The 27,754-nt window shown below is 54.2% G+C and overlaps 1 protein-coding gene across 6 annotated transcripts in view; it reads right to left on the bottom strand.

Moving 5' to 3' along the window:
- Syt2 (synaptotagmin 2) overlaps positions 1-27,754 on the bottom strand; it is a 106,320-nt gene that overhangs the window by 19,325 nt on the left and 59,241 nt on the right. The window contains exon 1 of one of the 6 annotated variants that reach the window (XM_021633795.2): positions 25,928-26,259. The exons of 3 other annotated variants lie outside the window; for them this stretch is intronic. Coding sequence is in view for 1 of the 3 variants with exons in the window: in XM_060364345.1 (XP_060220328.1) it covers positions 23,988-24,084 (97 nt within the window). In the remaining 2 variants the exon portion in view is untranslated. Of the gene's footprint in view, positions 1-12,091; positions 12,113-23,987; positions 24,128-25,927; positions 26,260-27,754 lie in introns of those variants that run through there. 2 more of the 6 variants (XM_060364345.1, XM_060364348.1) reach the window with 2 other exon arrangements.

The raw sequence follows: 27,754 nt of genomic DNA, 5'->3' as shown, positions 1-27,754 counted from the left end.
ACAAAGGACCTGGCACAGACCTATGCGGGTCCTGTGTTTGCTGCTTTAATCTCTGAGTTCATATGAGCTTTGCTTAGTTGACCTAGAAGGCTTTGTTCTAGTGTCCTCCATATTCTTTAGACTCTTTCTGCCTCCTCTTGCACAGGGTACTCTGCAGGCTACCAAAAAAGAAAAGTATACACCAACCCAGCCACAAAAACCTCTGGTCTGCAATGCTGTCCTGCCTGCAGAATATGCTAGGGCGATGGTGGCACAAAGCTCGTGGGAGTAACCACCCAATGTCTGGCTTGACGTAGGTCCACTCCACAAAGTGGAGCTCATACCTGACGCTCGAAAACCGAAGACTATAGCCGAGAGACACAGAGTAAAACCAAATACTACTGGTCTTTTTTTTTTTTTAATATTGATAAACTGACTCTTAATGATACTCCACTCTACTCATATATTAGAGCCTTATTCACCCATCATCAGGAAGCCTCCTCCTACAGCAAGTAGGAACAAATGCAGAGACCCACAGCCAGACATATGCAGAGAGACCTTGGAACACACAGCTCTAAATGGATGTTTCTATCAAATCCCTCCCCTCAGAGTTCAGGGAGTCTTGCTATATTTTTAATTTGTAACCCCTGGGGCTGCATAGTAAGACTCTATCTCAAAAAAAATTGCAGAAAATAGAAACCACTCTTGAGAATTGCTTTGAAAAATACATGTGACCATAAATGGCATTTATTGAACATGGGCTGATTTTAAAGCTGAGCCGTGTACCAGGGGCCTGGAAATGGATTGGCGCAGTATGGGGCAGAGATCAGGACTCCCTCTCGGAGAGCTGGTCACCAGGAAGTGTGCTGCACCTGAGCCACGTGGATAAAAAGAGCAACCCGAGATGAAGGCATTGCATGTGGGAGAGGTTCAGGCCACTACAGACCAAGAAGTGGGGGGAACTGCCAGTCCAAGGAGAGGGACTGGCCCTCTGTGCCCAGCAGGAACTGTGGAACCACCAAGGCTTGTTAAGCAGAGCCTTGGGAAGTGGACGTCTCAGGGAGGGCAGGGAAAGGCTGGCAACCCAGGCCCACAAGAGGCTGGCACAGAACAAGAACCCAGACCAGGAAGAACGCAGGCAATGGAAGGCCGGGAGAGCAGCTCAGTATGGGGGCAGGGGAGACCCTGGGCTCCTCCCTAGCACTGCAGAAAAAAAAAAAAATGTGAACAACAGTGTTCAGTCATTCATTCTATTATGGACTGAGCTCAGATCAAGCTGTGGATCTGACCATAGAGCAGATGGGAAAATCTATGCATTAACAAACTGAACATACTTGGATATGAAATAGCCACAGGAGTGCACCAGGGCAGAGAGACTGTAAGGACTGGTGCCTGGGCCTGGGGACTGAGGGTGGAGCCGAGACCTGCTGGGAGGATGGAAGGAAAAGAGCAAGCGGAGAGGCAGGGAAGAGTAGTGTTCACAGCACAGCGTGTGCAAGGATCCAGAGGTGGAGCAGGGTGGCGAGTACAAAGGCAGAGGCAGCAAATCCTGGGAGTTCCCAACGTGGCCTTGTCACTAACGCTGCCTTCTGCTTCTTCCTCATGCTTGACATCTCTTCATCCCTCTGGACCTTGCCCAGCCTCCAAAGTCGTCTGGGATGGCCCCCTATGCCTCCTCCCTCTTTCCTGATGACTCCCCACATGCTGCACTTGAAAAGAAGGTGGCCGTCATAGCCGCATGACTTCTGTTTCCTTGCTCCTCCACTCTAACACGCTTCTTCCTCACCAGTCTACAGAAGTGGCGCTTGGTAGAGTCCATGGGTGACCTCTGATCCAGGGGACATTTTCGTTTTCTTAAACTCGACCTCTCAGCTACAGTCACCCCCTGACTGCTTCTCTGAGACTATCTCTCCCTGCACTCAGGCATTCTGGGTCTGCCCCAGGATCTTCTACAGTCACCCCCTGACTGCTTCTCTGAGACTATCTCTCCCTGCACTCAGGCATTCTGGGTCTGCCCCAGGATCTTCCCGGGTGTTGTCCCCTTCCTTGTCTTCAGGACTGCCTATTCTCGTCATTGTCAGAGCTTCTATTATTCATATCTCAAGCCCCAAGGCCCACCTTCCCCTGGTGGAGCCACTGGCCAGCTGTAGCTGCCCCTGCCCGGTCACTTCTGCACCTGTCACCAAAGCACCTTTCATAAAATGCAAAGCCACTCACATTACTTCTGTTAAAGCATTTCAGGGACATGACCAACCCTGTTCCATATCCAGAACCATCTCTTTCCTTGGCCCCTTGCAACAACCAACCTCTGATGCAACATTAGCTCTCCCTCCTTAGGGCCTTTGCACATGGCATGCCACACTGCAGTTTTTTTGAGTTGATGTTCTTAAATCTTTTTCAGCCAAACTCAAAGAACACCTCCTCCCAGAAGAGTGACAGCTGCACAATGCCCACCCCAATCCCTCTGTCTCCAGGTCAAGGCACCACTTCCTGCTTTCATAACCCTGCCTCTTATCCTCAGAATACATAGCATCAGCGGCGTCATCTGCTCTGCTTTATTGTGGTGCTGAGGCAGGGCTTGGGAAACCAAAGCCATAGACCTAATTTAGCCTACCACCCAACTTCTGTAAATCACAATATGCCAAAAAAAAAAAGCTTGTTTATTTATATTCTTGCTCTTGCTGGTTTTGTCCAAACAATAGAATTTGTGTTCTGGTAACCTGTAACTGTCAACCTGACACAGTCCAGAGTCATCTTAAAGAAAAGCTTAGACTGAGAAATTGTTTAGATCAGATTGGCCTGTGGATGTGTTCTGTGACCTACTGCCTTGATTATTGACTGATGGGGGCCCAGCCCCCTGTGGGTGGCACCCTCCCTAGGCAGGTGGTCCTGGGTGTATAAGAAAGCTAAGTATGAGCTCAAGAAGGATGAGTCAGCAAGCAGCATCCCTCCATGGCTTCTGCTTCAAGCTCCTGCTTGGGCTCCTGCTTTGGCTCCTGCTTTGATTTCCCTCAATGATACAGTGTAATCTGGAAGTGGAAACCAAATAAATGAACCTGTTCTTCCCCAGCTTACTTTTGGCCAGCAACAGAAAGGAAACTAAAGTAGCAGAATGTAACAGAAGGTGCCTGGCCCGCCCACTCTGCAGTTCCTTAGGGGAAGAACTTGGTCCTGCCACAGGGGAAAACTGTCTGGAAAGGGTGTCATCAATAAATGTGTGAATACACAATTGAGCAAGGTAAGTGCTTAGGTCACCGGGTCTGGTCATGTCATTCACAGGCAACCCCGAAGCCCAGAGCAGTACCCTTCCCATGTCACCAGAGCACTGGAGACAGGTGGAATCCACAAGTCTTTCCTATGGACTTGACCATTCCAAAAGACATCACCCAAGTCCAGGGACATCAGCCAAATAACAGATTGGAGGAAAACTGAGGCCTGGAGATTAGGAGAACCACCCAGCCTCCATCATTCCCTGCCTCAGGCCCAAGCTCTGGAATCATCTGGTCACATCCTCAGGCATGTGACCTGGGGTAGTTTGTTTCCCCTCCCTATGTACCAAACTTCTGAACCATGGGAGGCAGCTATGAGGCCCAGCGCGGAGCTGAGGCTGGTATTACACTGCTGGCTTTGAGACTCCACAGCCCCAGCACGGCTGCCCACTGCAGAGCCTGCTGCTCATCTCCATGAGCCTGCGGTGCATCTGTCTCCCCACACACTACTAGAGAGACTTCTACATCCTCAGCAGCCTCACCCTAAAGTGACCAACTACCCCTGTCCCCTAGATGTCATCCCTTTAACAGTGGATGTAAGGGAAGAGGGAAAAGAGACAGGTGTCTGTCCTACTTCCCACCCTGGCGCATCTCCTGTCCCTGGTACCCTCCCCGTCTGCTTTCTGTCCACCAGGCAGAGTGGTTCTAGAATTAAAACAGAAAACTCCATTTGTTGCTGTTTCTGTTGCTGTTGTTATGAGACAGGATTTTACTATAATCCCAGGTTGGCAGCCAACTGGCAATCCCCCTGCATCAGTCTTTCAAGTGCTGGGATTACAAGCAATTGTTTTTTGTGTTCTGATTATAGCCACATGCATCCTCTGCAGCCATGTGCTAGGTCTGGCCTCTCCCCTTGCTCTCCTGCAGGTCTCCCAACCCTACCCCCAGTCACAATAGATTCCCTGCATACCCCAAACATGCCAGATACCATCTCAGGCCTTACAGCTGCTGTTCCCTCTGCCCCAAAACACCCTTTGCTGCCCATATCCACATAGCTCACACTCTCAGATGGCAAAGGTCATCAGAGATGAGTGCACCTACAATAGCATCTCTGCCCAACACTGGCACCTCATGCTTCCTTCCCAGACTTTGCTGACACCACTTGTTCCTCAGTGACACTTTATCTATTTTGAGCCTAAACCTGGCTTTTCACTCTGCTGCCCAGGTGTAAGGCTAGGAGGAGCTGTGTACAGCAGGGGAACCATGCCAGAGGAACAACCCCATTTGTGCATCATCATTCACTAGAATTCAAGAATCACAAGAGCAAGGAGTTTGGACAAGCACTTACTTGGTGCTGAATAAATAAGTGACAAGGACTGAATGGTGTCTCTTCCTCCTACTAAGTCCATAGTTGCTCTCCTTAGATACCTCAGTGTGAGCAGCTTACCAGCTACTTCTACAGCACTTCAGAAAACCATTTCCTCTTCCGTCTTTAGGTGAGTGGAGAGATAGGTGTTCTCCAGCCCCACAGATCTCCAGAAGAGGCTTAGAGTCTCAAGGCTCCTTAAGAAAAGGGGGCCCAGAGAGGAAAGCGCCTGGGCCAGGTGACTGGCCGCATGGTAGCAAAATCAGTCTTTAGCCTAGTCCTAGTCCCTAACTCTACCCTGTGTCCCACAACCGTCCCCTCCAGTTTGGGGACACTCTGGGATGCAGGGCTCCTGTGGCCCAGCAGGGATCTGGAGGCAGCCAGTTGAGGAGCTGAAGATGATGAATGGATCAGGCTCCAGGTGCTCCCAGAACAGAGGAGTGCCTGCCCCGTTGGAATCAGCTGACCAGGGAAGCGTGAAATGGCCCCGTTAGGCAGAGGAGGCTGAGGCTGCCCCAAAGGAGCCTGGCTAAGATGCCCTGCCTACAGAGCCTGGAGTCAAGACCTGCAGAAGGACGACCAAGGAAGCAGATATTTGGGTAACAGGTTGGAGAAGGGTCTCCCAGGCATGGTCCCCATTGTGGCCCTGGAGACTGGCTGACATGCACATGGCCTTTGGCACCCCCAGCACCCCCGGCAGGCAGCAATGTGGCCTGGCAATCTTCATTGCAACTTCACCCCAATGTTCTCTGTCACGGGGGACTGGACACTGAGTTTTCATGTAATTTGAAAAGACCTGCCAAAAAGCAGAGGCCAAGAGAGGCAGGTAGCGTCCTGGCGCTAACAGGATGCCATGACAGAGCAGACTTAGTGACCACATCCCTCACAGTTTAGGGTTGCCCCCGCTCTGCTGGGAGGAGGCCAGAAAGGCAAGCATGCTTCACTAGTGTTGCTGGGAGACAGGTGAGTGGCAGCCCGCCCAAGGTCACACTCTAGGTTCAGCAGAACAACGATTCGAGCCTAAATCTGCCTTTCCACTCTGTTGCCAGGTGGAAGGCTGGAGGCAGGGGAGCTGTGGGAGCAGGGGAGCCATGCCAGAGGAGCGAATACACTGGCGGTAAGAACTAAACAGAAGAGAAGGCGCGAAGGACCCTCCTTTCCCTGGCCACAGTGTCAGCCCCAGAGCACAGGGCGGCCATGGCCCCAGGCTGGGAACCCCTGAGCTGGTGGTGGGCAGGGCCTGCATCCTAGCAGAGCCCCTGACTGTCTGATACCCACTCGGTCCCCTCCTTCTGTCTGGAAACAAGTGTGGCTGAGGTAGATGGGTGAGGGGCCGGTGACCCTTGCGTCTGTTGTTTGTTCCTCTGTCTGTGGAGCAATCCAACAGGAAGCTGCCCCTCGAGACAAGAGGCAGGACTGTGGGTGGGCAGACAAGGGCAGCAAGCCTACAAAATCCCCAGACGGTAGCAGACAGGGCCCTCCTATACCTCGATGCACCGATGGACCCTGTCTGCAGGCTCTCTGTCCCCTTAGCACTTGGGGACTCAGCTGTAAACAGGAAGAGAGAGCAGTTAGGTGTGAGGTGGGAGTAAAAGGCCTTGCTGTGTCCACACTCAGCTCTCGGCTTGTCAAGGCGGTCCAGGAGGGGAGGCAGAGGCCTTCTAGGAGCCATTCATGTGAGATGTCACACCAGGCTCGCTTCCACACACTGACACGAATGTTTTTTTATGGAGACAGCATCACACCTAGGCGGCTCTGGAAAATCGGGTGGTGCTGGTTGCCATTGCTCCTGAGGAGACCATGGGAAGGGAGGCATGCAAATGTCTCCTTTTGAGTCTCTAACTTTTGAGTTTTGAATCCAATAACACATCTTGGAAGATTCACCCTTTACAACCCAGGAGCTGGGAGCTGCCTTCAGAGAGGACAATACTGTAAGGCCCCACACTGACAGGCCTCACAGCTGGGAATGTTGCCAGGGCCACTCCCACCCCCAAGGGCTCCATTTTGCATCTGCCCTGCAATAGGCTTGTGCCTTAGAGTACCGCTCTATCCTCCAATATGGGGGCTCACAGAGCCCTCCTGCCACATGTGACTCCAGGATGGCCAGTGGGTCTGACGGCCCACAGTAGCTCAGAGCCCCGGTGTGTGCTCACCCACACACCCCCAACTGCCACCTGTACCAATTAAATACGATTTGGGGACTATGGACTCCTGCAGATTACTCACTCAGCCCTGGCCTCGATTAAGGAAGATAAGGCAGTGACTAGATTCGGTTTGTTTAATCTTCCCTAGCACGGTGTTTGCAGAAGCCAAGTAATGCCATGGAAATAGGCCATCCAGAGGGTGACTGTCGCCGAGGCCCGGCTCAAACGGTGGCTATCCAAGGATAAATTCACAGCTTTATGTCTACGCCAAAGCACCAGGCCAACATTTGGTGCCGGGAGGCAGCGAATAAAGTTTTAATGTGTTAATTTTCTAGCTCACATTGAAAATAAATCACCCATTTCTTTGAGCTGCTTGTGCCTTCCCAGGTCAGTTCACACATACTTCTGCCTAGGAGCACGGCTGTCACACCTTGCACAGAATCAGGGTCTGTTCTCCATTAGACTTGGGGAAACTGCCCACCCCAGGGTCCTGAAAATGGGAGACCCTCCCAGAGTTTAGCCCCTATCTCTCCTGCTGCAGCAAGCCTTGCCTTCCTCTTTTTATATCTAGGCTGAGATCAGTAAATCTTAGGCCACCCGAGAGATGGCCTGAAGCCAAGGCTGCAGGCTGCGGCTCAGAGGCTGAGGGCTGGACGGAGCCCTCCCGAATGTTCAGATGTAGTGTGTGACCTTGGGCAGGGCTTTCCGCCTCCCTGGGCCTTAGCCCCTGCACACCTGGGAGGGAAGGTTAGCCCCCCTGCTCAGCTGTGGTTGCCAAGGCTCAGAGTGCCCACTCAGGGTCTGAGCCTCTCACACCTTGCACGGTAGAGCCTGCCTTTTGGAGACACCCAAACTGAAGCCAAAGCACCCCTTCCCCCACCCCCGACCAGGTGCATCACATGACTGACAACAGCAGTCCCTAAATGGTCATCTCTGGACTCCCTGCCCCTGCCCACCCTTCCCACACCCCTCTGCGCCTTACCAGCAGGGTAACTACTGTACCCCTGACTAATCATCAGGGCTGAAGGCTGGGTTCCTCATCAGGCAGGCCCTCTGCACCTCTCCTTTCCACCCCTCAGGTGAGGACCTCAGTTGATCAGACAGAATGGAAAAGGCACCACCTTGATGACAGGAATGAGACTTCCTTGACCTTGCCAGCCAAGGCACTAACTTTGCTGAAACACTCACCAAGAGGGTCACCTGCACCCCAGCCGCCTCCAGCCCAGAAGCTGCTCCCTCAGGGCTCTCCCCCATCCCAAACCCCCAGGCAGCTCTCCTGGAAGAAGGACGGAAGGGTGGAATTCCCACACAGGTGCTAAGTCGGGACAGGTGGAAGCTGGGACCAGCTAGTGGGTTAGTAGAGGCAAGGGGGGGGGGCACTGGTTATGGGACCTTGGGGGACTTGGTGTATTTGTGCTCTGAGAGGAAGAGAGACAAGCAAGACAGTGGCACTCTGCCCCTGGCCATGATCTAGGGAAGCATGGCTGGGGACAAGACTGCCCTAAGATGGACAGACACACAGACACACAGAGAGAGACACACATACACATACAGACACGCAAAGACACACACACACACAGGAATAGATACAGACACACACATATACATACAGACACACACATACACAGAAATACACATGCACACACATTCTGCCATACATGAAGCACACTGTGCCCCCGACCTGCCCCGCTGCTCTTCACACTGGCATACCTTCCTTTAAAAACGGACGCCCCTCTCTGTGTGGGCCACACAGTACAGGTGCTGAAGAGCACCTGGCTTAGTCAGCACTTCTCTCTTAAAGCTTTGGGAGGGTGGACAGGCCTTTCAGGATGGCGTGTGGCATGTGCACATGCAATGTGTAAGATGCCATGAGGGATGTGCAGGTGTATGGCTTTGCAGTGTAAGAGCGTGGTGTGAGAAATGGGTTATATGTGAATCAGTGGCATGTAATACAGGTATATGTGCATATATGTGTGTATATAATGTAATGGGGCATGGGAACACAGAACTATGGTGTGTGGTGTGTGTGTAGTGAGTTAGGGCTGTGTGTGGCAAGTGTGTGGTATATGGTAGGTGGTATAATCTGGACGGAGTGGGCACGTGTGAGTATGTATTACAGGTTATAGATGTATGGAGTTTAGCATACAGCGGAAAGCAAGGTACATATATTAGGTGGGGTGGGGAGCAGGAGGTGGGGTGAGCGTGGTCAGCAGAGGTGTGAGAGGCAGGCGTGCGGGGAGGGGTGGGGTGTGATAGGTAGCGGGGCGGGGCGGGGTGTGATAGGTAGCGGGGCGGGGCGGGGTGTGATAGGTAGCGGGGCGGGGCGGGGTGTGATAGGTAGCGGGGCGGGGCGGGGTGTGATAGGTAGCGGGGCGGGGCGGGGTGTGATAGGTAGCGGGGCGGGGCGGGGTGTGATAGGTAGCGGGGCGGGGCGGGGTGTGATAGGTAGTGGGGTGGGGTGGGGTGTACAAGGTGTGTGTGCTGTCTCATCAGGTTATGTGCTGGGTGGGTGGGTGGATGTGGTGAGGTATACGGAGTTGTTCTGGGCTACATCACGGATATGATGGGTGGGGGTCAGCGGAGGGATGTGAACAGCACAGCAGCCAGGGAGCGCATAAAGCCCTCGGTGTGACGGGTGTGCTGTGTAATGGATGCAGGGTGTGCTGGAATGTCTACTCAGCGGGAGTACCAACGTGTGAGCGGAGAATAGCCTCGAGGACAGGCACTGTGGCCGGTGACAGGCGCTGTGCCTGGGTGAGAGGGACCGTGGCCGGTGACAGGCGCTGTGCCTGGGTGAGAGGGACCGTGGCTGGGGACAGGCGCTGTGCCTGGGTGAGAGGGACCGTGGCTGGGGACAGGCACTGTGCCTGGGTGAGAGGGACCGTGGCTGGGGACAGGCACTGTGCCTGGGTGAGAGGGACCGTGGCTGGGGACAGGCGCTGTACCTGGGTGAGAGGGACCGTGGCTGGGGACAGGCACTGTGCCTGGGTGAGAGGGACCGTGGCTGGGGACAGGCGCTGTGCCTGGGTGAGAGGGACCGTGGCTGGGGACAGGCACTGTGCCTGGGTGAGAGGGACTATGGCTGGGGACAGGCACTGTGCCTGGGTGAGAGGGACCGTGGCTGGGGACAGGCACTGTGCCTGGGTGAGAGGGACTATGGCTGGGGACAGGCACTGTGCCTGGGTGAGAGGGACCATGGCTGGGTGACAGGCTCTGTGGCCGGGTGACATGGGCTGAGGCTAAGCCTTCTCTCCTTGGTTTCCTCTTGAGCTGGTTGTTTGAGCCCACGGTGCCCCCTGCTGTCTGTCCAGGAGCCAGGCTGATTACAGGCCTGGGCAAGGTTCCTACGGGGAGGAGGGTGGGGTGGATGGAGGCAGGAAGGAGGCTGTAGAGGGCAGCTGTGCTTAGCCAAACAATGGAAGCTGACTTTGGCACCAGGGTATCTTAAACCTTGGCTAGGAGGAGCTGACTCCATCTCCCAGGCCCATGAAGGGTACATGTTATCAAAAGGCTCTATGTGCCCACACACAAATGGAAAGCATGTGTTTGAGAATAAATATGGGTGTGCACACATGTTCACAGGCACCATGAGTGCAAACCAGTGTGTACTGCAGCCCTGCATGAGACGTGAAAAGCACTGGGGAAGGGACCACCACTCGCCCGGGAAGCTGTGGTCACAGCTGAGGGCTGGGTAATGAGGATATCATCTAGCTGCTCTTGGAGAACGAGCTGTATCTTCCAAGGTGGTACACAGCCTTGAACACCTGGCCTGAATGTGGGACAGCTCCAACCTCAGACATAAATAGCACATGGGCTGTGGAATAGCCACAGCTGCGTTCCCTATCCACGGGACAGACCAGAGCTGAGTGCTGACCACAGGCCCAGGCTCTGTCTGAGAAAGACAGGGTTATGACACAGGTAGGTAGGTGGGTGGGTGAGTGGGTGGGTGGATGGGTATATGGGTGGGTGAGTGGGTGGGTGGATAGGTATGTGGGTGGGTGGCAGGGTAGGTAGGTGGGTGGTTGGGTAGGTGGATGGGTGAGTGGGTGGGTGGCTGGGTAGGTGGTTGGCTGGGTAGGTGGGTGGGTGGGTGAGTGGGTGGCTGGGTAGGTGGCTGGTTGGGTAGGTGGCTGGCTGGGTAGGTGGCTGGGTAGGTGGGTGGGTGGGTAGGTGGCTGGCTGGGTAGGTGGCTGGGTAGGTGGGTGGGTGGCTGGCTGGGTAGGTGGCTGGGTAGGTGGGTGGGTGGGTAGGTGGCTGGCTGGGTAGGTGGCTGGCTGGGTAGGTGAGTGGGTAGATGGGTGGGTGAGTGGGTGGGTGAGTGGGTGGCTGGGTAGGTGGCTGGGTAGGTGGGTGGGTGAGTGGGTGAGTGGCTGAGTGGCTGGTTGGGTAGGTGGCTGGTTGGGTAGGTAGGTGGTGAGTGGGTGGGTGGCTGGGTAGGTGGCTGGCAGTCTGAGAGCCACAGCCTTCTTCCCCAGCTCTGAACATCCTTCCCCAGAGACTGCCCATGTCTGCCTGGTGCACTTCTAGCAGTCCATCCTGCCAGCTCCCAACAGCCCACGATGGCTAGGAGGAAGAAGTGGCTTGTTTCTTCCTGTGTTCTCCATTGTTACACCAACCCTGCCTGAGAAACAGGCCGATAGTTGGGCCTAGCAAAGGTAACCGAGAAGGTGCGGTCTCACCCGGAAGGGCTTCACCTGGAAACCTCTGTGTCAGGGTCTAGGCCAGACCCCAAGGCTGCAAGCCAAAACAGCCAATCGGTGGTGGGTGGCAAAGATCCACCTGAGGAGAGAGAGGGGCCTGGCCAGCACAACCTCCAAGTCTGTCAAGGAAGCCTATGACTGACTTTGCTCACTCTTAACTAGTTCCGCTGGCCTTGAGCCTTCCAAGTGCAGGTGCTGCGTTGGGTCTGTTCTTTATTCTGATACTCATTTTCTTTCACCCCAAATCCTATGCCAGGCCCTGTGACAGCTAACCACACAAGCTGAAGAAAACCCAATGCTGTCCCCAAGCAGCTCACCAAGGAGATGCCAAACTCAAGCCTTCGTGGAATGGCGGAGCAGATGTGACTCCAGCTGCTTGACAGAGGGTACACTCAAGACCCTACCGTGATCCCCCAATGTCCTGGCATAGCCAGCCAAGGTTCTGCTTTCCATCAGCCACTCTAAGCTTCTGAGGTGCTCTGAGAAGGCCGTCCTCACAGGGGAAGCTTAAGGGGGGCCAGCCCTGAGATGCAGAGACGAAGGAGCCATCCTTGCTACACTCCAAACCTCAAAGCTGCACGTCCCTCCCTCCCCACCACAGATGGAGCTACGATGATTCCCAGTTTACAGAAGAGGAAACTGAGGCTAACCAGGGTACAAAAGAGGATGTCTGAAACATCACAGTAATTTTACCTTTCCCAAATGATGACGAGAGCTCAAATAATGGGCCAGGTGGCGAGTAAGAAGCCCCAAGAAGTCTAGGATCCTAGTCTGTCCTGGTGCGTGGTGGGGGCTCTGGAATCCAGGGAAGGGTCAGTCGGAGAGGACAGTCTGGTCCCTTTGTTTCAGGAGACTCTCTTCCCAGGAGCAAGGACCAAGAAGTGTCGGCCACTCTCCAGACAGAGATGCCCATTACCGCCAGCACCCCTGACAGCTCACAGTATCCGGGAACAAAAGTGGGTCATGCCAAGTCCTGGGGGCATAATGAGAGTCCCGGAAGCCAGATTTCTCCTGCATGACCTGGGGCTGCAACAGATATGGAAACAGGACTGGGAGGGATGAGGCACAGCCTCAGAGCACCAACAGGCTGGCAGAGGGAGAAGTGTGGGGAAGATGCATGCCGCAAAGCCCCACTGTGGAATCCTGTGGGCGCCAACCTAATGACAAGGAGCCAAGCAAAGAGCAGATGCCACCAAGCGGGCTGAGCCAGCACCTGCCTCGGGGGATGGGGCAGGTCGCCCAACCTCTCTGGGCCTTTTGTTTCTACTGCAGAGTGGCATCAGAGCAAAGCCTGCCTCCAGGGTACAGCAGGCTTGGGGACAAGGGACAAGGATGTCATGCCCAGAACAGGTTCCCTTGAGGGAAGAGGACCTCAAGGGATGAATGCAGCGGCCCCATCAGGGGAGGTGTGGTGCACTGTCTCGCTGCCTATCATTTTCTAGGGTGGGTTCAGTGCCCTTGTTGGGCCTTCTAGACCACAGGTTCTCAACCCTCTCACACAGTTCTGCAGGTTATGCTGAACCCTCAACCATAGAATTCTTTTTGTTGCTCCTTCATAACTGTTCTTTTGCTACTGTTAAGAATCATAATGTAAATACTTGTGTTTTCTGATGATCCTAGGAGACCCCTGTGAAAGAGTTGTCTAAAGGTGTCATGACAATCACAAATTCAGGCTCTTGTCAAACCTGTCACACTTCCACTCAGGACTCCTCCTTCGGCCAGGTGTTGGTGGCACATGCCTTTCATCCCATCACTCAGGAAGCAGAGGCAGTCGAAGCCAGTCCAGTCTATAAAGCAAGTTTCAGGACAGCTAGGGCTACACAGAGAAATCCTATCTCAAACCCTGCACCCTTCCCCCATAAAAGAAACCTTCCTTCTCCCATCATGCTTTCAGCTGCCCCAGCCCACCTTTGGGGGGTATGGCTTGTGACAAGCCTCTGTTCTGCCCTCTTTGGCCCTAACTCTATCCTCCCCAACATCCTCTGTATCTCCACGTCAGTACCCTCGTCCTCCATGCTCACTACTATCTCCATTTGGTTGTTCAGGTTGTAAGTTCTGTGTGGGTTCCTACTGCATTTAAGTTAAAATGCATTAAAAAAAAAGGTGGGGGGACAACAGAGCACTCAACTCAGGGTGCCATGCCAGTGTCTCAGCTCTCCCCTGTGATCACTCTGCCACTCCAGCCTGCCCAGGTGCTCCAGGACACCCCAGATAGGGGAATATAGGTGTCGCTGAGGTACAAGGAAAGGGTGCCGAGGCTGGGCTCACTCTGGGAGTTTCCTATGTCAGCAGCTCTGAGTCAAGGCTTTCAAGGAGATGAGTGGGCTTGGAAGCGGTGTCCAGGTGTGGGCAACAGGCAGTCTGGCACGCTACCAGGCGGGTATCAGTATCTCATGACTGGACACCAAGAGTGCACAACGGATGGCTGACTAAGGGAGGCAATGATGTCACAGAGTACTGCCCCTGGCCCTGGGTACTGCCACCTCCAGAGAGCTACTCCATGGAACCTGGCCTGGGGCAGGTGACTCCCCCCCAACCCCCCCGCCAAGAGCCTCTCTCAGAAGGTGGAGCTTCGTCTACACCAGGGAAGGGGTAGGTGAATCCGTGGAAATAGTCCCTCTCTGACTAGGAGAGAAACGCCCAGAGCTCCAGCCACTGCCCTGTACCAGAGGCAAGGGGGCCCGAGGGTGCCCACAGAAGGTGCGCAGGGCTATTCCTGTCACATGCCCACTGAGGGCAGTTCCCTATGGAGCACACCCCAGAATGTACACATCACCCACAGCACGTGGTGAGGTCCACGAAGCACACGTTATAGCCCCAAACCAGAGGGTGTGGCAAGCCAAGGCCACAGAGCGACAGTGGAGTCTGGCTCCCGAGCCAGTGCTCTCCCAACGCCACCAAGCTTGGAGCAGTTCCAGTGGTCTGGAGCCCCGGGCTCGAGTGGAGTGGGGTGGGGCGCCGCAGTGCCCTGGCTGAGACTGTCCCTCCGAGTCCCACTGTGGTTCCTCTTAGATCCCAGTCCCTGGGAGCAGAACTCGCCTGCCTCCAGAGAGGCCACTTTTCTGTCACAGGCCTGAGGACCTCCATGTGTGAGGCAGGAAGGCAAGTTCATCTATCAGCGTCTCAGCTCCTCCCAGGGGCCCATTGCCCAAGCCACATCTCCTCCGTGAAAGCGCCTACTACATCGGTCCATGGCCCTGAGTCCTCTGGCACCATGCAGGGCTCCTTGTAAAGGGTGACTGGCATTTCCTCAGACTCCTCTCTCCTTCTCTAACATAGTGAGGGCTGGAGATAGATGAACCCTGGAGGAGGGGAGCTTTCCCTCTTTTTAATGTGGGACCTTTGATTTTAGAATCAACATGAAGAAGTTTTGCTTAGTCATCGCTGTCCAGTGGCAGCATCAGAGGGCATCTGGAGATACAAGTGCCCTGTCTTGAGGGTATGCCCAGACAGGAGACACACACTGGATGACATCAGGCTTCCCTTTCCACCTGGCAGTCTTTCAATCTCTGACATTGCTGCCCCGGGCCTTGCTTCAAGTTAGCTCACTCACCCAGACAAGACTACTTAGGTCCCTGCTTCGTCTTCAAAGAAAAGGGGCTGCCAGTATGTGGGGAGGTTCCAGTGCCCTCTTGCAGGATGGGCTGATAGTGGGGAGGAAGGGAAAAACAGGACAGACGATAGCATAAGGACAAAAACCTTTCTCAAGGGTCTGAGATCTGCAGGTCACCCCCAGGTGAGTGAGGGCCCACTGCAGGGCCCACCCAGGAGCCACGACTGGGTCCACATGGGAACCTGGCCAGAGCCAGGCTGTCGGTGGGAAGAGCCCAGGCAATGTCTGAGCTTGTAGAGAGCAAGGTGACTGCTGAAGATGTGCAGCTCTAAGCGGCTCGTTAAGCCCACGGAGCTTAAAAATAGGGACGCGCACCGGCGGAGGGGGCGGGGAGCACTGCGCTCACGCGCAGAGGGGCAGGAACAGCAGGGGAGGGGCCTCTGCCAAGCCAGGCAATTGTGAAGAAAGCCACTTGGTCAGCACCAAGCCCCCTGGGTAAGCCTGTCATGCAAGATGCTAGAGTATCACTCCCCTCCCAACAGAAGCCTGCAGCCCTGAAGGTGAGAATGAATACTGGAGGAGGCAGAGACAAGAGGATCACGAGTTTGAGGCCAGTCTGGGCTAGGCAGTGAGACACTAGCTCTAAAACCCAAGCCTGCTGTGATGGTGAACCCCTGTTATCCCAGAGCTTGAGAGGCGGAGGCAGGAAAATCAGGAGTTCAAAGCTAGCCTCAGCTCTAAAGAGTTGGAGCTCAACCTAGGCTATAGGAGACCCTGTCTCAAACAAACCAAACAGAAGAGCAAACAAACAAACAGAAAAGAACAACAATAAAAACTGAGGGAGAAGTCAGGCATGGTGGTGCACATCTGTATTCCCAGCACTCAGGAGGCAGAAGCAGAACTCTCTGTGAGTTCGAGGCCAGCCTGGTCTACAAAACAAGTCCAAGACATCCAAGGGTACACAGAGACACCCTGTCTCAAAAATAAACAAACAAAAACACAACAACAACAGAGGTTGAGGGAGAGAGTGACTATGGCTCAGAAGACAGCACTGGCAGTCAAGTGGGACCACTGGTTTGCTCAAGGTTAAGGAGACAAGAGCTCTAGCTGAATGCAGAGCACAGCTGCCCAGACATGGCAGGCACCTTGGATCTTCCAGTCATATCCCTCAGAAGCCCTCAACACCACCCCTCTCAGCCTGGTACCCAGGCATCAGGACTAGACGGCTTTCACTCAAATCCTCCCCCTCTCTTCCTTCCAGTGGGGTGACCTTGGAGAGATTCCTTCTCTGCCCTCAGCTTGTTTCCTCAGCCGTAAAATAGAGCTGTTGCATGCTCTGGCACTGGAGGCTAACTGCAGCACCCTGCATGTCCCCAGGAAACACAGGTGGAGAGCTGACTGGCAGGCATGTAGACTAAAGAGAACACGCAGAGGACATGCATGTCCCGGCTGGGAAATGCAATGTTGGCTGTGGCTGCCTTGCTTGACGGCGCAGAATGCGATTCATGGTTTCACTGGAAAAGGGTTTGTAAAAAGTGCTCTGGGGATCAGCGGCTGCAGTGACCACTGGCTCAATACTGAGCCTCACCACGATCAACCAACACATGCTGGGCACCTGGTGACAATCAGCACCATCTCTCTGGCGAATACACACCAGAAGCTGGGCCAGACTCGGGGGTATGGGTAGGCAGAGGGACCCCAAGAGAACAGGATTCAGGGGTAGGGATAGGCAGAAGGGACCCCAAGAGAATATTAAGCCACAGAAGGTTCCTGCCTACAGCAAGACCATGACGGAAGGGAGGCTGTGGTAGGCTCTGACCTCCCCCAGCTGGCCCCACGCGTGTGACAATCACTGTGCTGCTGAGAGACATCAGGACGCAGGTTGCTGGAAGCGTGGGGCTATACAGGGCATGAAGATGGGAAGGAACCTGCTGGCAGCGTGGGGCCTACACAGGGCATGAAGATGGGAAGGATTATTCCAGCTGCTACTGAACAATAGGGAAACCAAAGCCCACGGATGGAAACTCTCTTCCCTTCCAGGCCAGGCCATTTTCCAGGCCAGGCACTAAGGGAGGCAGGGCTAGACACCATGACACTACAGGCCTGGCAGGGGCCAGCTGTGCTCTCCCACTCTGCCTCACTGTGCCCACAGAGTATGGCAAGTGTGACCTGAGAGTCCAGCGTCCAAATCCTGGCTCTGTTAACTAAAGGTCTTGCAAATGATGCCTCAGTTTCCTCACTTGGGAAAATGGAGATAATAGTGTCTCCATGAGTACTCAGAATAGGGCCTTAGGATATAAATATACCACTTAAGAATAAAGCCTTTGAACTGGAGAGTAGCTCAGTGGTTTGGAGTGCTTGCTGATCTTGCAGAGGGCACAGATTTGGCTTTCAATATCCAGCTTACAACTACCTGCCACCCCAGCTACAGGGGTCTGTGACCTCCACAGGTATCACATGTCTATGTAAATACACAAATACATATACACACATAAAATAAACCTCAGCCAGGTGTGGTGACACAAGCCTTTAACTCCAGCACATGGGAGGGCAGAGGTGAGCAGATGTATATAAATTCGAGGCCATCCTGGTCTACATAGCTCAAAAGAAGTCAATCAAACCTCTGGGCCGTGGCTTGCTTCAGCAGGTAAAGGTCCTGCTGCTAAGTCCAGTGACCCGAGTTAGATCCCAGAGCCCCGTGGTGGAAGAAGTGACTCCGGTAGGTTGCTCTTTGACCACTACGTGAGTGCTGGGACATGTGACTCCCAGTAAAGAAGTAAATAAACGTCATGAAAGATAAAAAAAAAACATAAACAATTGAACACAGCAGTTCCAGTGCTAGGTACAGAGCCGAGAGGGATGAAACACTGCCCCGACAACCTTGTCCCCAGTGCTCACAGCATCACGGATCCAGGAGCGGTGAACAGCAGTCCAAATGCCTGTCAGCTGATGAGTGCACAAAGGCAGTGCATGGCCACATCCGGATGCCATCCACAAGACAGCAAGGGAGCCCCGGCTCTGCCCAGTGCAGCGGCACTTTAGAGCATGGCTCGGTGCATGGAAAGATCCAGAAGAGGCAAAGTTACAGAGACAGAAAGCCAGTTGTTTGCTGGTTAAGGCCAGAACAATGGAAAGTAAGGGAACTGTGACATATCACACACTCCAGGGGCTGTGTGAAAAAAAAGTTCTAAAATTGAGCATGGTGACGGGTGTGCATTTTAAAATGTGTAAGTTGTTTGGCATGTGAACACAGCTCAATCTAGCTGTATTCTTTTTTAAGATTTATTTATTCACAATGTATACAGTGCTTTGCCTGCGTGTGTGCCTGAACCCCAGAAGAGGACACCAGATCTCATTATAGATGGTTGTGAGCCACCAATGTGGTTGCCAGAAATGGAACTCAGGACCTCTGGAAGAGCAGCCGGTGCTCTTAACCTCTGAACCATCTCAAGCTGTATTTTTTAAGAGGTGGGTATTTAGAAACTTCTCTAAGTAGTGCTAATGCCATTTTAGAATGAGGCTCAGAGGCTGGGCTGTGGCTCAGTGGGTAGACTGTTAGCCTAATGTGCCCAGGACCTGGTTGGGCGCTATCCTCAGCACTATGTGAAACTAGGTATAACAGAGCATACATTAATCTCCGCAATCCAGAAGTGGGATAGAAGGACAAATGCAAGGTTGTCCTTAGCTACCTGATGAGTTCAAAGCCAGAAGAAATACATCAACCTTTTTTAAAAGATAAAAAAAAAAAAGAAAAGAAAAAGAAAACAGAATTAAAAAAAAGACTCAAAGCAACTTGCCCAATGTGACATGCCCAAAGCTAGTAGATTCAGGACCTGACTTAGATTTTTTTTTTAAGTTTATTATATTCATTTATTTGTGTGGGCGTGTTCATACACGGGCTGCACATGCCACAGCGCATATGTGGAGGTCAGGAGACAACGTGCAGGAGCTGGTGAGGTGTTCCAGGAATTGAACTCCGGCTGTCAGGCATGGTAGCAGGCACCCTATCCTTTCAGGCAAAACCTCAAGTCCAGGGCTCTTCTCTGAAGTTTCCCTACGGCCAACATCAGATTCATGGGAGACCACACCTGCCCTTGAATGTCCTAGAAGAGTCAGGCATGGTAGCTCATGATCCCAATCCTGACACCAGAAAGTACTGGAGGATTACAGCAAGCCTGGGTGCCAGAGTGAGTTCTATACCAGTCTAGCGCTCATGGTGAACTTGAGACCAACCTGGACTATATGGAGAGACACTGTGTATACATATGGTGGGGAGAACCTTTATTACCCATACCAGAGATTCCACAAAGGAAGTTCTACCTGCTGTCTAGTCTAAACACACCCTATTTACACAAGGATGGTATATAAGGAGACTGAAGATCAGGACCAAGGCCATAGGAGACAAGCACCAGAAGAGAGCCCCACAGTCCTAGCCAATGTTGAAGCCTTGTCTAGTGAAGCTTGGAGAACAGGGCAGATGAAACACAGCTGACTCCAAGCCATGAGCTCATGACTGACTTTAGTGTCCTTGGCCAAGCAACCTCATATTTTGGGCTCTTGGTAAGATGATATTTGAGGGTATGCTTGGGGTACGACTCTTAGGCATTTTTCCCAGACCCTGAGCAGCACTGAAATAAGGTACACCCCTCTTCAAGCCTGCCACTCACCCCACATGACCAGCTGGAGGGTTAAGGGGCAACGGGCTTTGGGTATGCATAGCCTGGCCACCCCATAGTCTTTGGCAGATGTTGAGGATCTATGAGAGGCCTGTGACGTAAGTGTCAATTTTATACTGTCAGCAGATCCTGTTGGCTACTCATCCCATCTCAGGAAGAAGGAAGCAAAGGACAGGGCACCCACTCTCCAAACAGAAGAGATGCTGGGTGAGGTGTGGAATCAAGAGGCTGATTCTGGGCTCCCTGTTTTGTGCTGATTGGCAGGAGGTGAAGGCCCCTGTCTCTGACATCCCAGGAAGTCTTCGCCTCATCCTGTCTAGAGCTCTCAGCCAGGACATCGTGGATTGAAGGAAGACCCTCTCCTGTTCCCTTTGCTTGGCCATCATGGCACAGCAAGATGGCAGTGCCCTGCCTTGGCACTTCAGAGCACAAAACCACCAGGCCATCTCCTGGACAAATGAAGACCAAGACACGAGTGACCAGATTCAGCCAAAACCACCCAGAAGTCAAGCAGCCAGGGTGGGAGAGCAGCCCACTGGGTCTGGTCAGGGACCCGGCCAGGATGCCTGTGTATGTCCAGAGAGGAGACAGGAAGAAGCCATGCTGTGGAGCTGCCAGGCCTGCCAGCTTTACCAGACCATCACGCACTGCAGGACACTGGGAGAGAGGCGGAAGACTGGCCTCCTTCATTGTACACTGTAAGAGGGCACAACTGAGATCCAAGTAAGTGGAGGGCAACGGCTTGTCTACACTCACTCACGGGGGAAGGGGCCCGCCATACTCCAGAGCCTTCCTGCCAAACTCACTCCTGCCTCACCCACTCCTTCCAGATCTAAACTTCTTTCTCTTCAACATCCTCCTTTCTATAGCGATCATGGAAGTGTTTTACTGTGTCATCTGCACAGTCTCTAATATCCCCCAGGATCTAGGTAAATATTAATACATTAAATCTTCATGGCAACCTTATGTGTTTCAAACTACTGTATTTCCACTTTTACAGATAAGAAAACTGGAGTATTGAAATAAGTGAGTCAGCCGGATGTGGTTGCACACGCCTGTAATCCCAGCACTCAGGGAGGCACAGGCAGATGGACCTCTGTGAGTTCGAGGCCAGCCTGGTCTACAAAATGAGTCCAGGACAGCCAGAGCTACACAGAGAAACCCTGTCTCAAAAAACTAAGGAAAAAGAAATGTTAGTCAAAGTCACACACACACATATACAAACACACACACACTCGACAAAACACTGGAGGACCTGGAATTTGCACACAGACCATCTTCCCAAGCACCTGCCTAACCTGGAGATCCCTTGGGCCACTGGGTCCATTCACATCCAAGATGGCAAGGAATCCCATGGCTTCCAGGAGTCGCGGGGGGGGGGGGGGGGAGGAAGGAAGGAAGGAAGGAAGGAAGGAAGGATGCTAGCACTAGGAGCCCCATGCTGGAGGGAGGGCCAGGGGCCAGGCTGCAATCTGTCCCTGGCAGCCATCTACCCTGAAGTCCGAGCTGAAGGCAGCCTTGGAGCTGGCAGCCTCAACCAGAGAGACACTCCTCTTAATGGCTTCTTGGTCTTTCTGGCCTGAGCTGGTGGCCGTCCCTTCTAGGGTCAGGTGACAACGCTGACTGCTCCTAACGAAGTAAGCAAGCTGAGTAGATGGCCTCCTGTGGGTGCTCAACTGGCAGATTCACTAACCACTAGTGATTCCACAACCATTGCCTTCCTTCTACCTCACACAAGCCCTTCCTGCTGGAATCTAACCCTGTTAGCACACAGAAAACACATCTGCCTCCAAACACACCCTTTGTTAAGTTCTAGGGCATTATCCCATGCGCCACACAAATCAAAAGTTGGTAGATGCCATGGGTCCAAGAATGTTATTTCAGCAGAGGGAGGTGGCAAGACCCCTCTCTAACTTCAGGACAGATGGAAAAAATGCAGAGGTGGTGTGACAAAGGAAAAAGGAAGCCATTCTCTGCCTCTCCTGACCTGCCAAGGCCTGCACATCTGTCCCTGGGCTTGGGGCCCAGGTAAGGAAGCCTGCCTTTCCGTGCCCTCTGTAGGCAGCTCATCTGGCCATCTGCTGGCAGGCCTTTCCACAAAAAGCCTCAAATCCCATCTCTCTAGGGGGCTAGAAGCTGGGGAGGCATGAGCTTATAATAAAGGGAATGTGTTAGGGGAGAGGGCTGCTGGGAGGACGTGTGGCCAGACCAGGCCATCTCAGGATTCATCAGACACACAAAAGGCTCTTCACCACGGGGAGCTCAGAGTTGCTCAGTCCCCAGCTCCACTCTCCCCGTCCCAGCCCAAGTCCTACCGGCCTTCGCCGCTGGGCAAATATTGACTTTCTTTCACTCGGCTGGCCAGTGGAACTGAGCAAAGCGCTGGATGCTGTCTCTTTCCTCTGGAGGCAGGGCAGGCTGTCAGCTTGTCAGCCCAGAGCAGCAGCCATCCCAGGTGGGTCAAAAAGCAGAGCCTGTCTTGGAATCAGATGTGTGTCCTTTGGCCTTTGTTTTCTCCCCAACCTGTGGGCACCTCCGCTCCCTACTTCCAAGACCATGTGGGTTTATTCTCAAGATCAGGTGTCATGATCAGGGTTGAGGGGAGAGGGACAGGGTGGCTGAGGTGGCTACAGAGCTATCGCCTGACACGGAGGAACTTTGTGCTAGCTCTGTATTTGTCTCATTCAGCAAAATGGGGTGGTAAGACTGGGAGAACCCAGTGTCTGGGTGAGGCGGTCCCTACTTCCTGCCATCAGAGCACTTTACCTTGTGCTCTGATCCTAGAAGTGGAAAGCAGCTGTCTTGTGCTCAGCGAGGAAGATGGAAAAGCATCAGATTGAGAGCCCCAAAGTGCTGACTCAGCGCCATCCTGTTTCTACCCTCTGTGTGATACTCTGAGTCTGTCCCCCTACAATTAGGATTAAGGGAATCAATGGAGACAGCTCCAAGGCCCATCTGGACACCTCTGTTCTGAGGTCCCCTTACCCAATAACCCCCAGCAGGCTGCAATGTCCTGGCTCTGCCTGCATTTCCTCAAAGGCCTCACTTCTCAGCCTTTCCTCACAGGGAGCTTAGAATGGGAGGCTACCGCACCTGCTTCTCTGCCCCTGCTCCCCTCACTGACAGCTTCATTAAGACGGCCACCCCATGGCTGAGCTTCCCGCCGCACCCCCACTACATGCCAGGCCATGTGGCCAGCAAATGCACCCTTCAGAATGCAGAGCAGGAGGACAACACAGGAAACACAGCACTCTCTTGGGGCCTGTGCTTGGTGGCAGCTGCCAGAGAAACCCAGTCAGCACCCACAGTCACACCAGGAACGCCTCAGATTCCAAGAGTTTTCCATAAATTACCATGTGATCTTCCTAAGAACTCTAAAAGGCAAGAACATGATGTCCATTTCACAGATTAGACAAATGAGGCTCAGAGACGTAAAAGAACAGGCCTGAATTTACAGTTACTAAGGAATGCACCAAGACAGGAACCCTCGGGGCTCCTTTTGGGCATTGTCATCACCTCTCCCAGACAGGCTGAGTCATGAGATGGACACCAAGGGACAGTGAACAACTGATGCCTGAATGATCATAGTAAATTTCCCAACAGCCAACAGGGCCAGCAGCGATCCTTCTAGACTGGCCTTCCACCTCACGGAGGCGGAGAGCCAGAGAGGATGTTAATTGACCTGAGCTCACACAGCAGGTCTTGATAAACCCTGACCCTCCTCCCCTTTCCATCACACCAGCACACATGGTCTGGTGCAGTCCCAGGATCCCGAGAGTCCCCCTGAGGTTCAGCTGGTCTCTTTACTCTGCTACTGGCCACATACTTCAAAGACATCCAGCCTCGTCCCTCTCTAGTCATCTGGTTGGTTTGTTCCTGGGTGAAGGCTGAAGGCCATTTTGTCATAACCACAGAAAGGACCAGAAGTGGCAGCAGATGAGGAAGGCGGAACTGAGGAAACTTAGGTGTGAGAGTGTAAGAAAGCCAGTCAGTATCTCCTCCCTATGATGTTCCTACTAGACAGCATATGGTGGACAGAGGGACAGGGACAGAGGCAGTAGCTGCTTCCACACCTCAGGGAAGCTTTAGGCCCCTTGGGGTTGAGGATATTGCAAGTCCCAAGCCCTCCTTCTGCCCCCGATGGCCACTCCTCCCCGCTGCCCCACTGCCAATTTGCCAAGGGCTGTGAGTGATGCTATGAATAGTGGCGTGGTTCTTCCGGCTCTTCCGGGATCCACGCCGTATTAAGTTCTTCCCGTGTTTCGTCTTTAATCTCCACAGGAACACTAGAACACCACCGCCTTTATCACTATGTTTTGACAATGAAGTCACTGAAGCTCAGAGATATAAAGGCACTCACTCAAGGTCACTGGCAAGTAACCAGCACAATGGGGGCTCCCAGGGTCGTACTCCAGGGCTGTGTAGGTCCTGGGAAAGGCTTCTACTTCTCGGAGCATGTCTCAAGATAGAAGCATGGGAGAGGCCATGCACTGGGAGTCCCAGGGCCATCTGCACCCATCGAATACCCTTCTGGTACTCAGGTATCGTCCCTGACCTCCAGCCACAAGTCTTCAGAGAAGGATGGGTTCTGGGGCATTCTCCAGCTTGACTTTCTTCATATACAGGTCAGGAAGACAAGAAAGGGGATTGCCCAAGGTCACCTAGGAGCACACAGATGGGAAGCAGAGCCTGTAAACTCAGCCTGACTCTCTTGTCTTCAGCCAGGAGTCTTCCTTCAGTGCCTGAGACCTGGTGCCAGGTTAGAGACTCATCTCAAATGAAGTCCCAACAGGTTCTCCCCAAGGAGGACCTCAATGAGATGTCACGCAGGCAGTGCAGGCTGTGCAATGGGCTGGTATAGTTCACAGTGGAGATCTTTCCAGGCAGGGAGGATTCTGGAGGTAGCCTGACTGCGTGACCTTGAGAGGCCTCTGACTCTCCTATCTACTCCAGGGACCCTCTCCCCCAGGGAAGCTTATGCCTCAGCAGTTCTGGGCTGACACTGGCCTGCCTCCATCCCAGACTCTGGGAGGAGCAGTGATAAAGGGCCAGCCTGTAGGCCTCAATCCACTTGGAGGGTTAAAGAACTACATACCTGGAGTCTAGTCCTCTGTACCCTGCTTCCTCTTCCGCTTCCATTGGGACAGCAGGTGTCAGGCTCAGGGAGACCTCAGACCTTAAAATCCCCTATGTCCCAAAGCCCCATTTCTAGATCAAGAGACGAAGGCCCAGAGAGGTAAATGAGCGCCTCAAGGTCAGCAAACAAGTCGGAATGAAAGCCTTCTGAACCCCACTGGGGTTCTGGGTTCAGAGTTCCACATCGACACCCTCCTCCCTCCTAAGTGTGCACAGGGCTCTCTGCAGAGGCCAAGAATGAAAGGCAGAGAATTCCCAGACAGCTTGGCAGGCATACCCATGGGTTCATTCACCGGAACGCCTTCCTCTTTCTCCCCTACATCATTCCCATTCCCGTGTGCTGTACCACCCCCTACATCACACTGAGACTCCCTGGGGTACACCATTTGTCCAAGGTCACACAGCAATCCCTGAAGAGCACTACTGCTCACTCTCCCATTCTCCCGGGGCCCCTCCTGGGTCCGTGGCTGCTTGCCAGGATCCTTGAGAACCCTGATTCCTCCGATGCACAAAGCCATGGCACTGGTTGGAGGATGAAAAAGTTCTGGGGAGAGAACGGGCAGCGAACGCGACCGACCAGATTCTGGTCTGATGAGGGGTGCAAAGGACAGTGAGTCCTGCATCCTGCGGAGTGCCAGCACCCCCACTGCGCTCCACTCTGCGCCAGGGGGCTCCAGAGCTCCGCGCACGTGGGTTTCTCCAACTCATCCTCACTGCGGCGGGGGCGAGCAGAGTCCCCCACGCCCTGCACACGCGTCTCACCGCACACCCACTCCATCCGCCCTCCGGGGCACCTCTTCCCAAGGTTTCTGAAGCTGTGAGTGCCCCAGCTCCCTAGCTAGCTCCCGGTCCCAGGATGTGCTATCCTAGGCGCAGCGCTAGAACAGGTCGAGGTAGAGGGGTTCCTGGGATATTGAGGACATCTCCCCCGGGACAAACTAGTGGATTTCCGGAGCCAGACCTCGCCAGGGCTGGTCCCGCGCTTAGTCTAAACCTCAGCAAGTGCCAAGCCCAGAAAGTCACGGTCTCACTTGGTGACCCAGCTACCCCGGGGTCCAGCACCAGGCCCTGGGAAGATGCTGGTGTCCTGGGTGTGGCCTCACTTGGGACTGCAGGGCATGGGGTGCCCTCGCACGGTGGCCTCCTGCCTGGGCTCGCTCTTACCGGAGGACGTCCTGGGAGCCGGTCAGCGTGGGCTGGTGGAGAAGGCAGCGGGAGTCTGCCGCTGAAGTCCAGTCCCCTCTTCCCACTCCCGCACCGGCCAGCGCTGCGGCTCTCCTCCCGCTCCCTCGCTCGCTCGCTCGCTCGCTTGCGCGCTCTGCAGTAGTAACAACCTGATCCGCTTCCCCCGCCCGCCAATTGAGATGCGCCTCACATCCGCTTGCACACGCGCGTGCGGCCCCTCTGAGGCGATCCCCGATCCCGATCCCGGATCCCGGGAAGCAGGGACCTGGCCCGGCACCCCACGCCCCCTTCTTCAGCCAGGACAGCCCGCTGAGGGTGCAGAGGAGAGAAGGGGGCTGCCCCCGGATGGCGCTGCCTGGAATCGCCGGGCAGAGGGCTTGAACCGCATGCGGACGGTTAGAAGTTGCAGGCGGGGCAGCTGAGACCCAGGAACCGCTTGGGGCTCCCCCTGGCTCTGCGGAGAATCCCCCGCCGCCCGCGCAGTGCCCTCCTACGACACTCCCCCACCCGCCCCGCCACGCAAGCTTTTCCGAGCTGCTCTTTGCTCAAGAGTGGCTGGGGGAGGGGCGCGCGAGAGGGGGTACCTCCGCCGGCGGGAACCGGGAGCCGCAGGGGAGAGGGGAGAGGAGTGACGTTCTTCAGGGACACTGATTAAGGTTTTCCTGAGTCAGAGAGAAAAGAAAGGGAGGAGGAACAAAAGGCAGACACCAAAGGGAGGAAAGGAGGGCGTGTGGTCCAGGGGGCACTGCACCAGGGCTCCGGAGGGTGGAGTCACGACAGGGTGCGGGGTCTTCCCACAGGTAGGGGAAGAAGGATGCAGAAGAGGAAAGGCTATCCGCAAAAGGTGTGTATCCTGCAGCGCTGCTTGCCCCAAATCTTGCTTTCTTCCTCTAGAACAAGGTAGGGTTTCCACAATTGAGTGGAGACCCTGTAGAGAGTGGCAGGGAGGCTTGGAATCATGGTGCCCCCTCATCCCTTGGGCCTCATCCTAAATCTCTAACACCCCTGCTGCTAAGCCCTCAGGAGCTCAGTCCCCCATTGAAGTGTCAGGCTAACCCAGCCCAGCCCACCCGTCCGGCTTGCTCCACCCTCTGCGGCAGCACCTTGCTCTTCCTTTCCCTCAGACACAGGAATCAAGTTCAGGGCCTGACACAGGGAGTGATCCTGTGAGTGTGCGTTTGGGTGGGGGAGAGAAGAAGAGGTCTGTCTTCGGCTTTCCAGGGTTTCCCACGGGCCTACCTGGGGGAGACAGGAAACTCCCAGGCTACCATCAACTCCTTCTTCCTCCCCTCCCTGTCCCATCGGTGGTTATCAGCTGCAGTGCTCCACAGCATGGCTCCCGGATCCCAGCTCCACAGCCGGAGGTAGAGCTAGTGCCTCCTTTTAGAATGGCCGCTGCTTGCTGAAGGCCCCTAGGCTACAGAAAAGCTGGTTTGGGGGATTCCATGCAGCATGCCTGGTGGGGTAGGTTCCTGGACACCTGGCAGGGGCTGCACATGGTGCTGGAAGGTGGCATATACAGAGTACTAGGAGTCTTCCCATACCTGTGCCCACCCCCGTCACACAGAGAGCGAGAACTGCCTCGAAGCATGAGTGGGCAGGCTGAAGAAGTGTGAGGGGAAGCAGTGCCCCTTTGGATACCCCTCCCCCCCATGAAGAAGGCTCAGCAGGTTGCACTGAGGTTAGACTGCAGGATTTCCGTTAACTAAGCATCCTGCCTTAGAACCCATGCCTTCATGATGGGAATGGATAAATGGCGGTGCTCAGGGATGGATAAAATGACACTACTGCATGACTCAAGAGGCG

Source organism: Meriones unguiculatus, chromosome 11, assembly GCF_030254825.1.
Source record: "Meriones unguiculatus strain TT.TT164.6M chromosome 11, Bangor_MerUng_6.1, whole genome shotgun sequence".
Taxonomy (NCBI): Eukaryota; Metazoa; Chordata; class Mammalia; order Rodentia; family Muridae; genus Meriones; species Meriones unguiculatus.
Note: the sequence above shows the minus strand (reverse complement) of the source record. Positions and strands in the feature narration are given on the sequence as shown.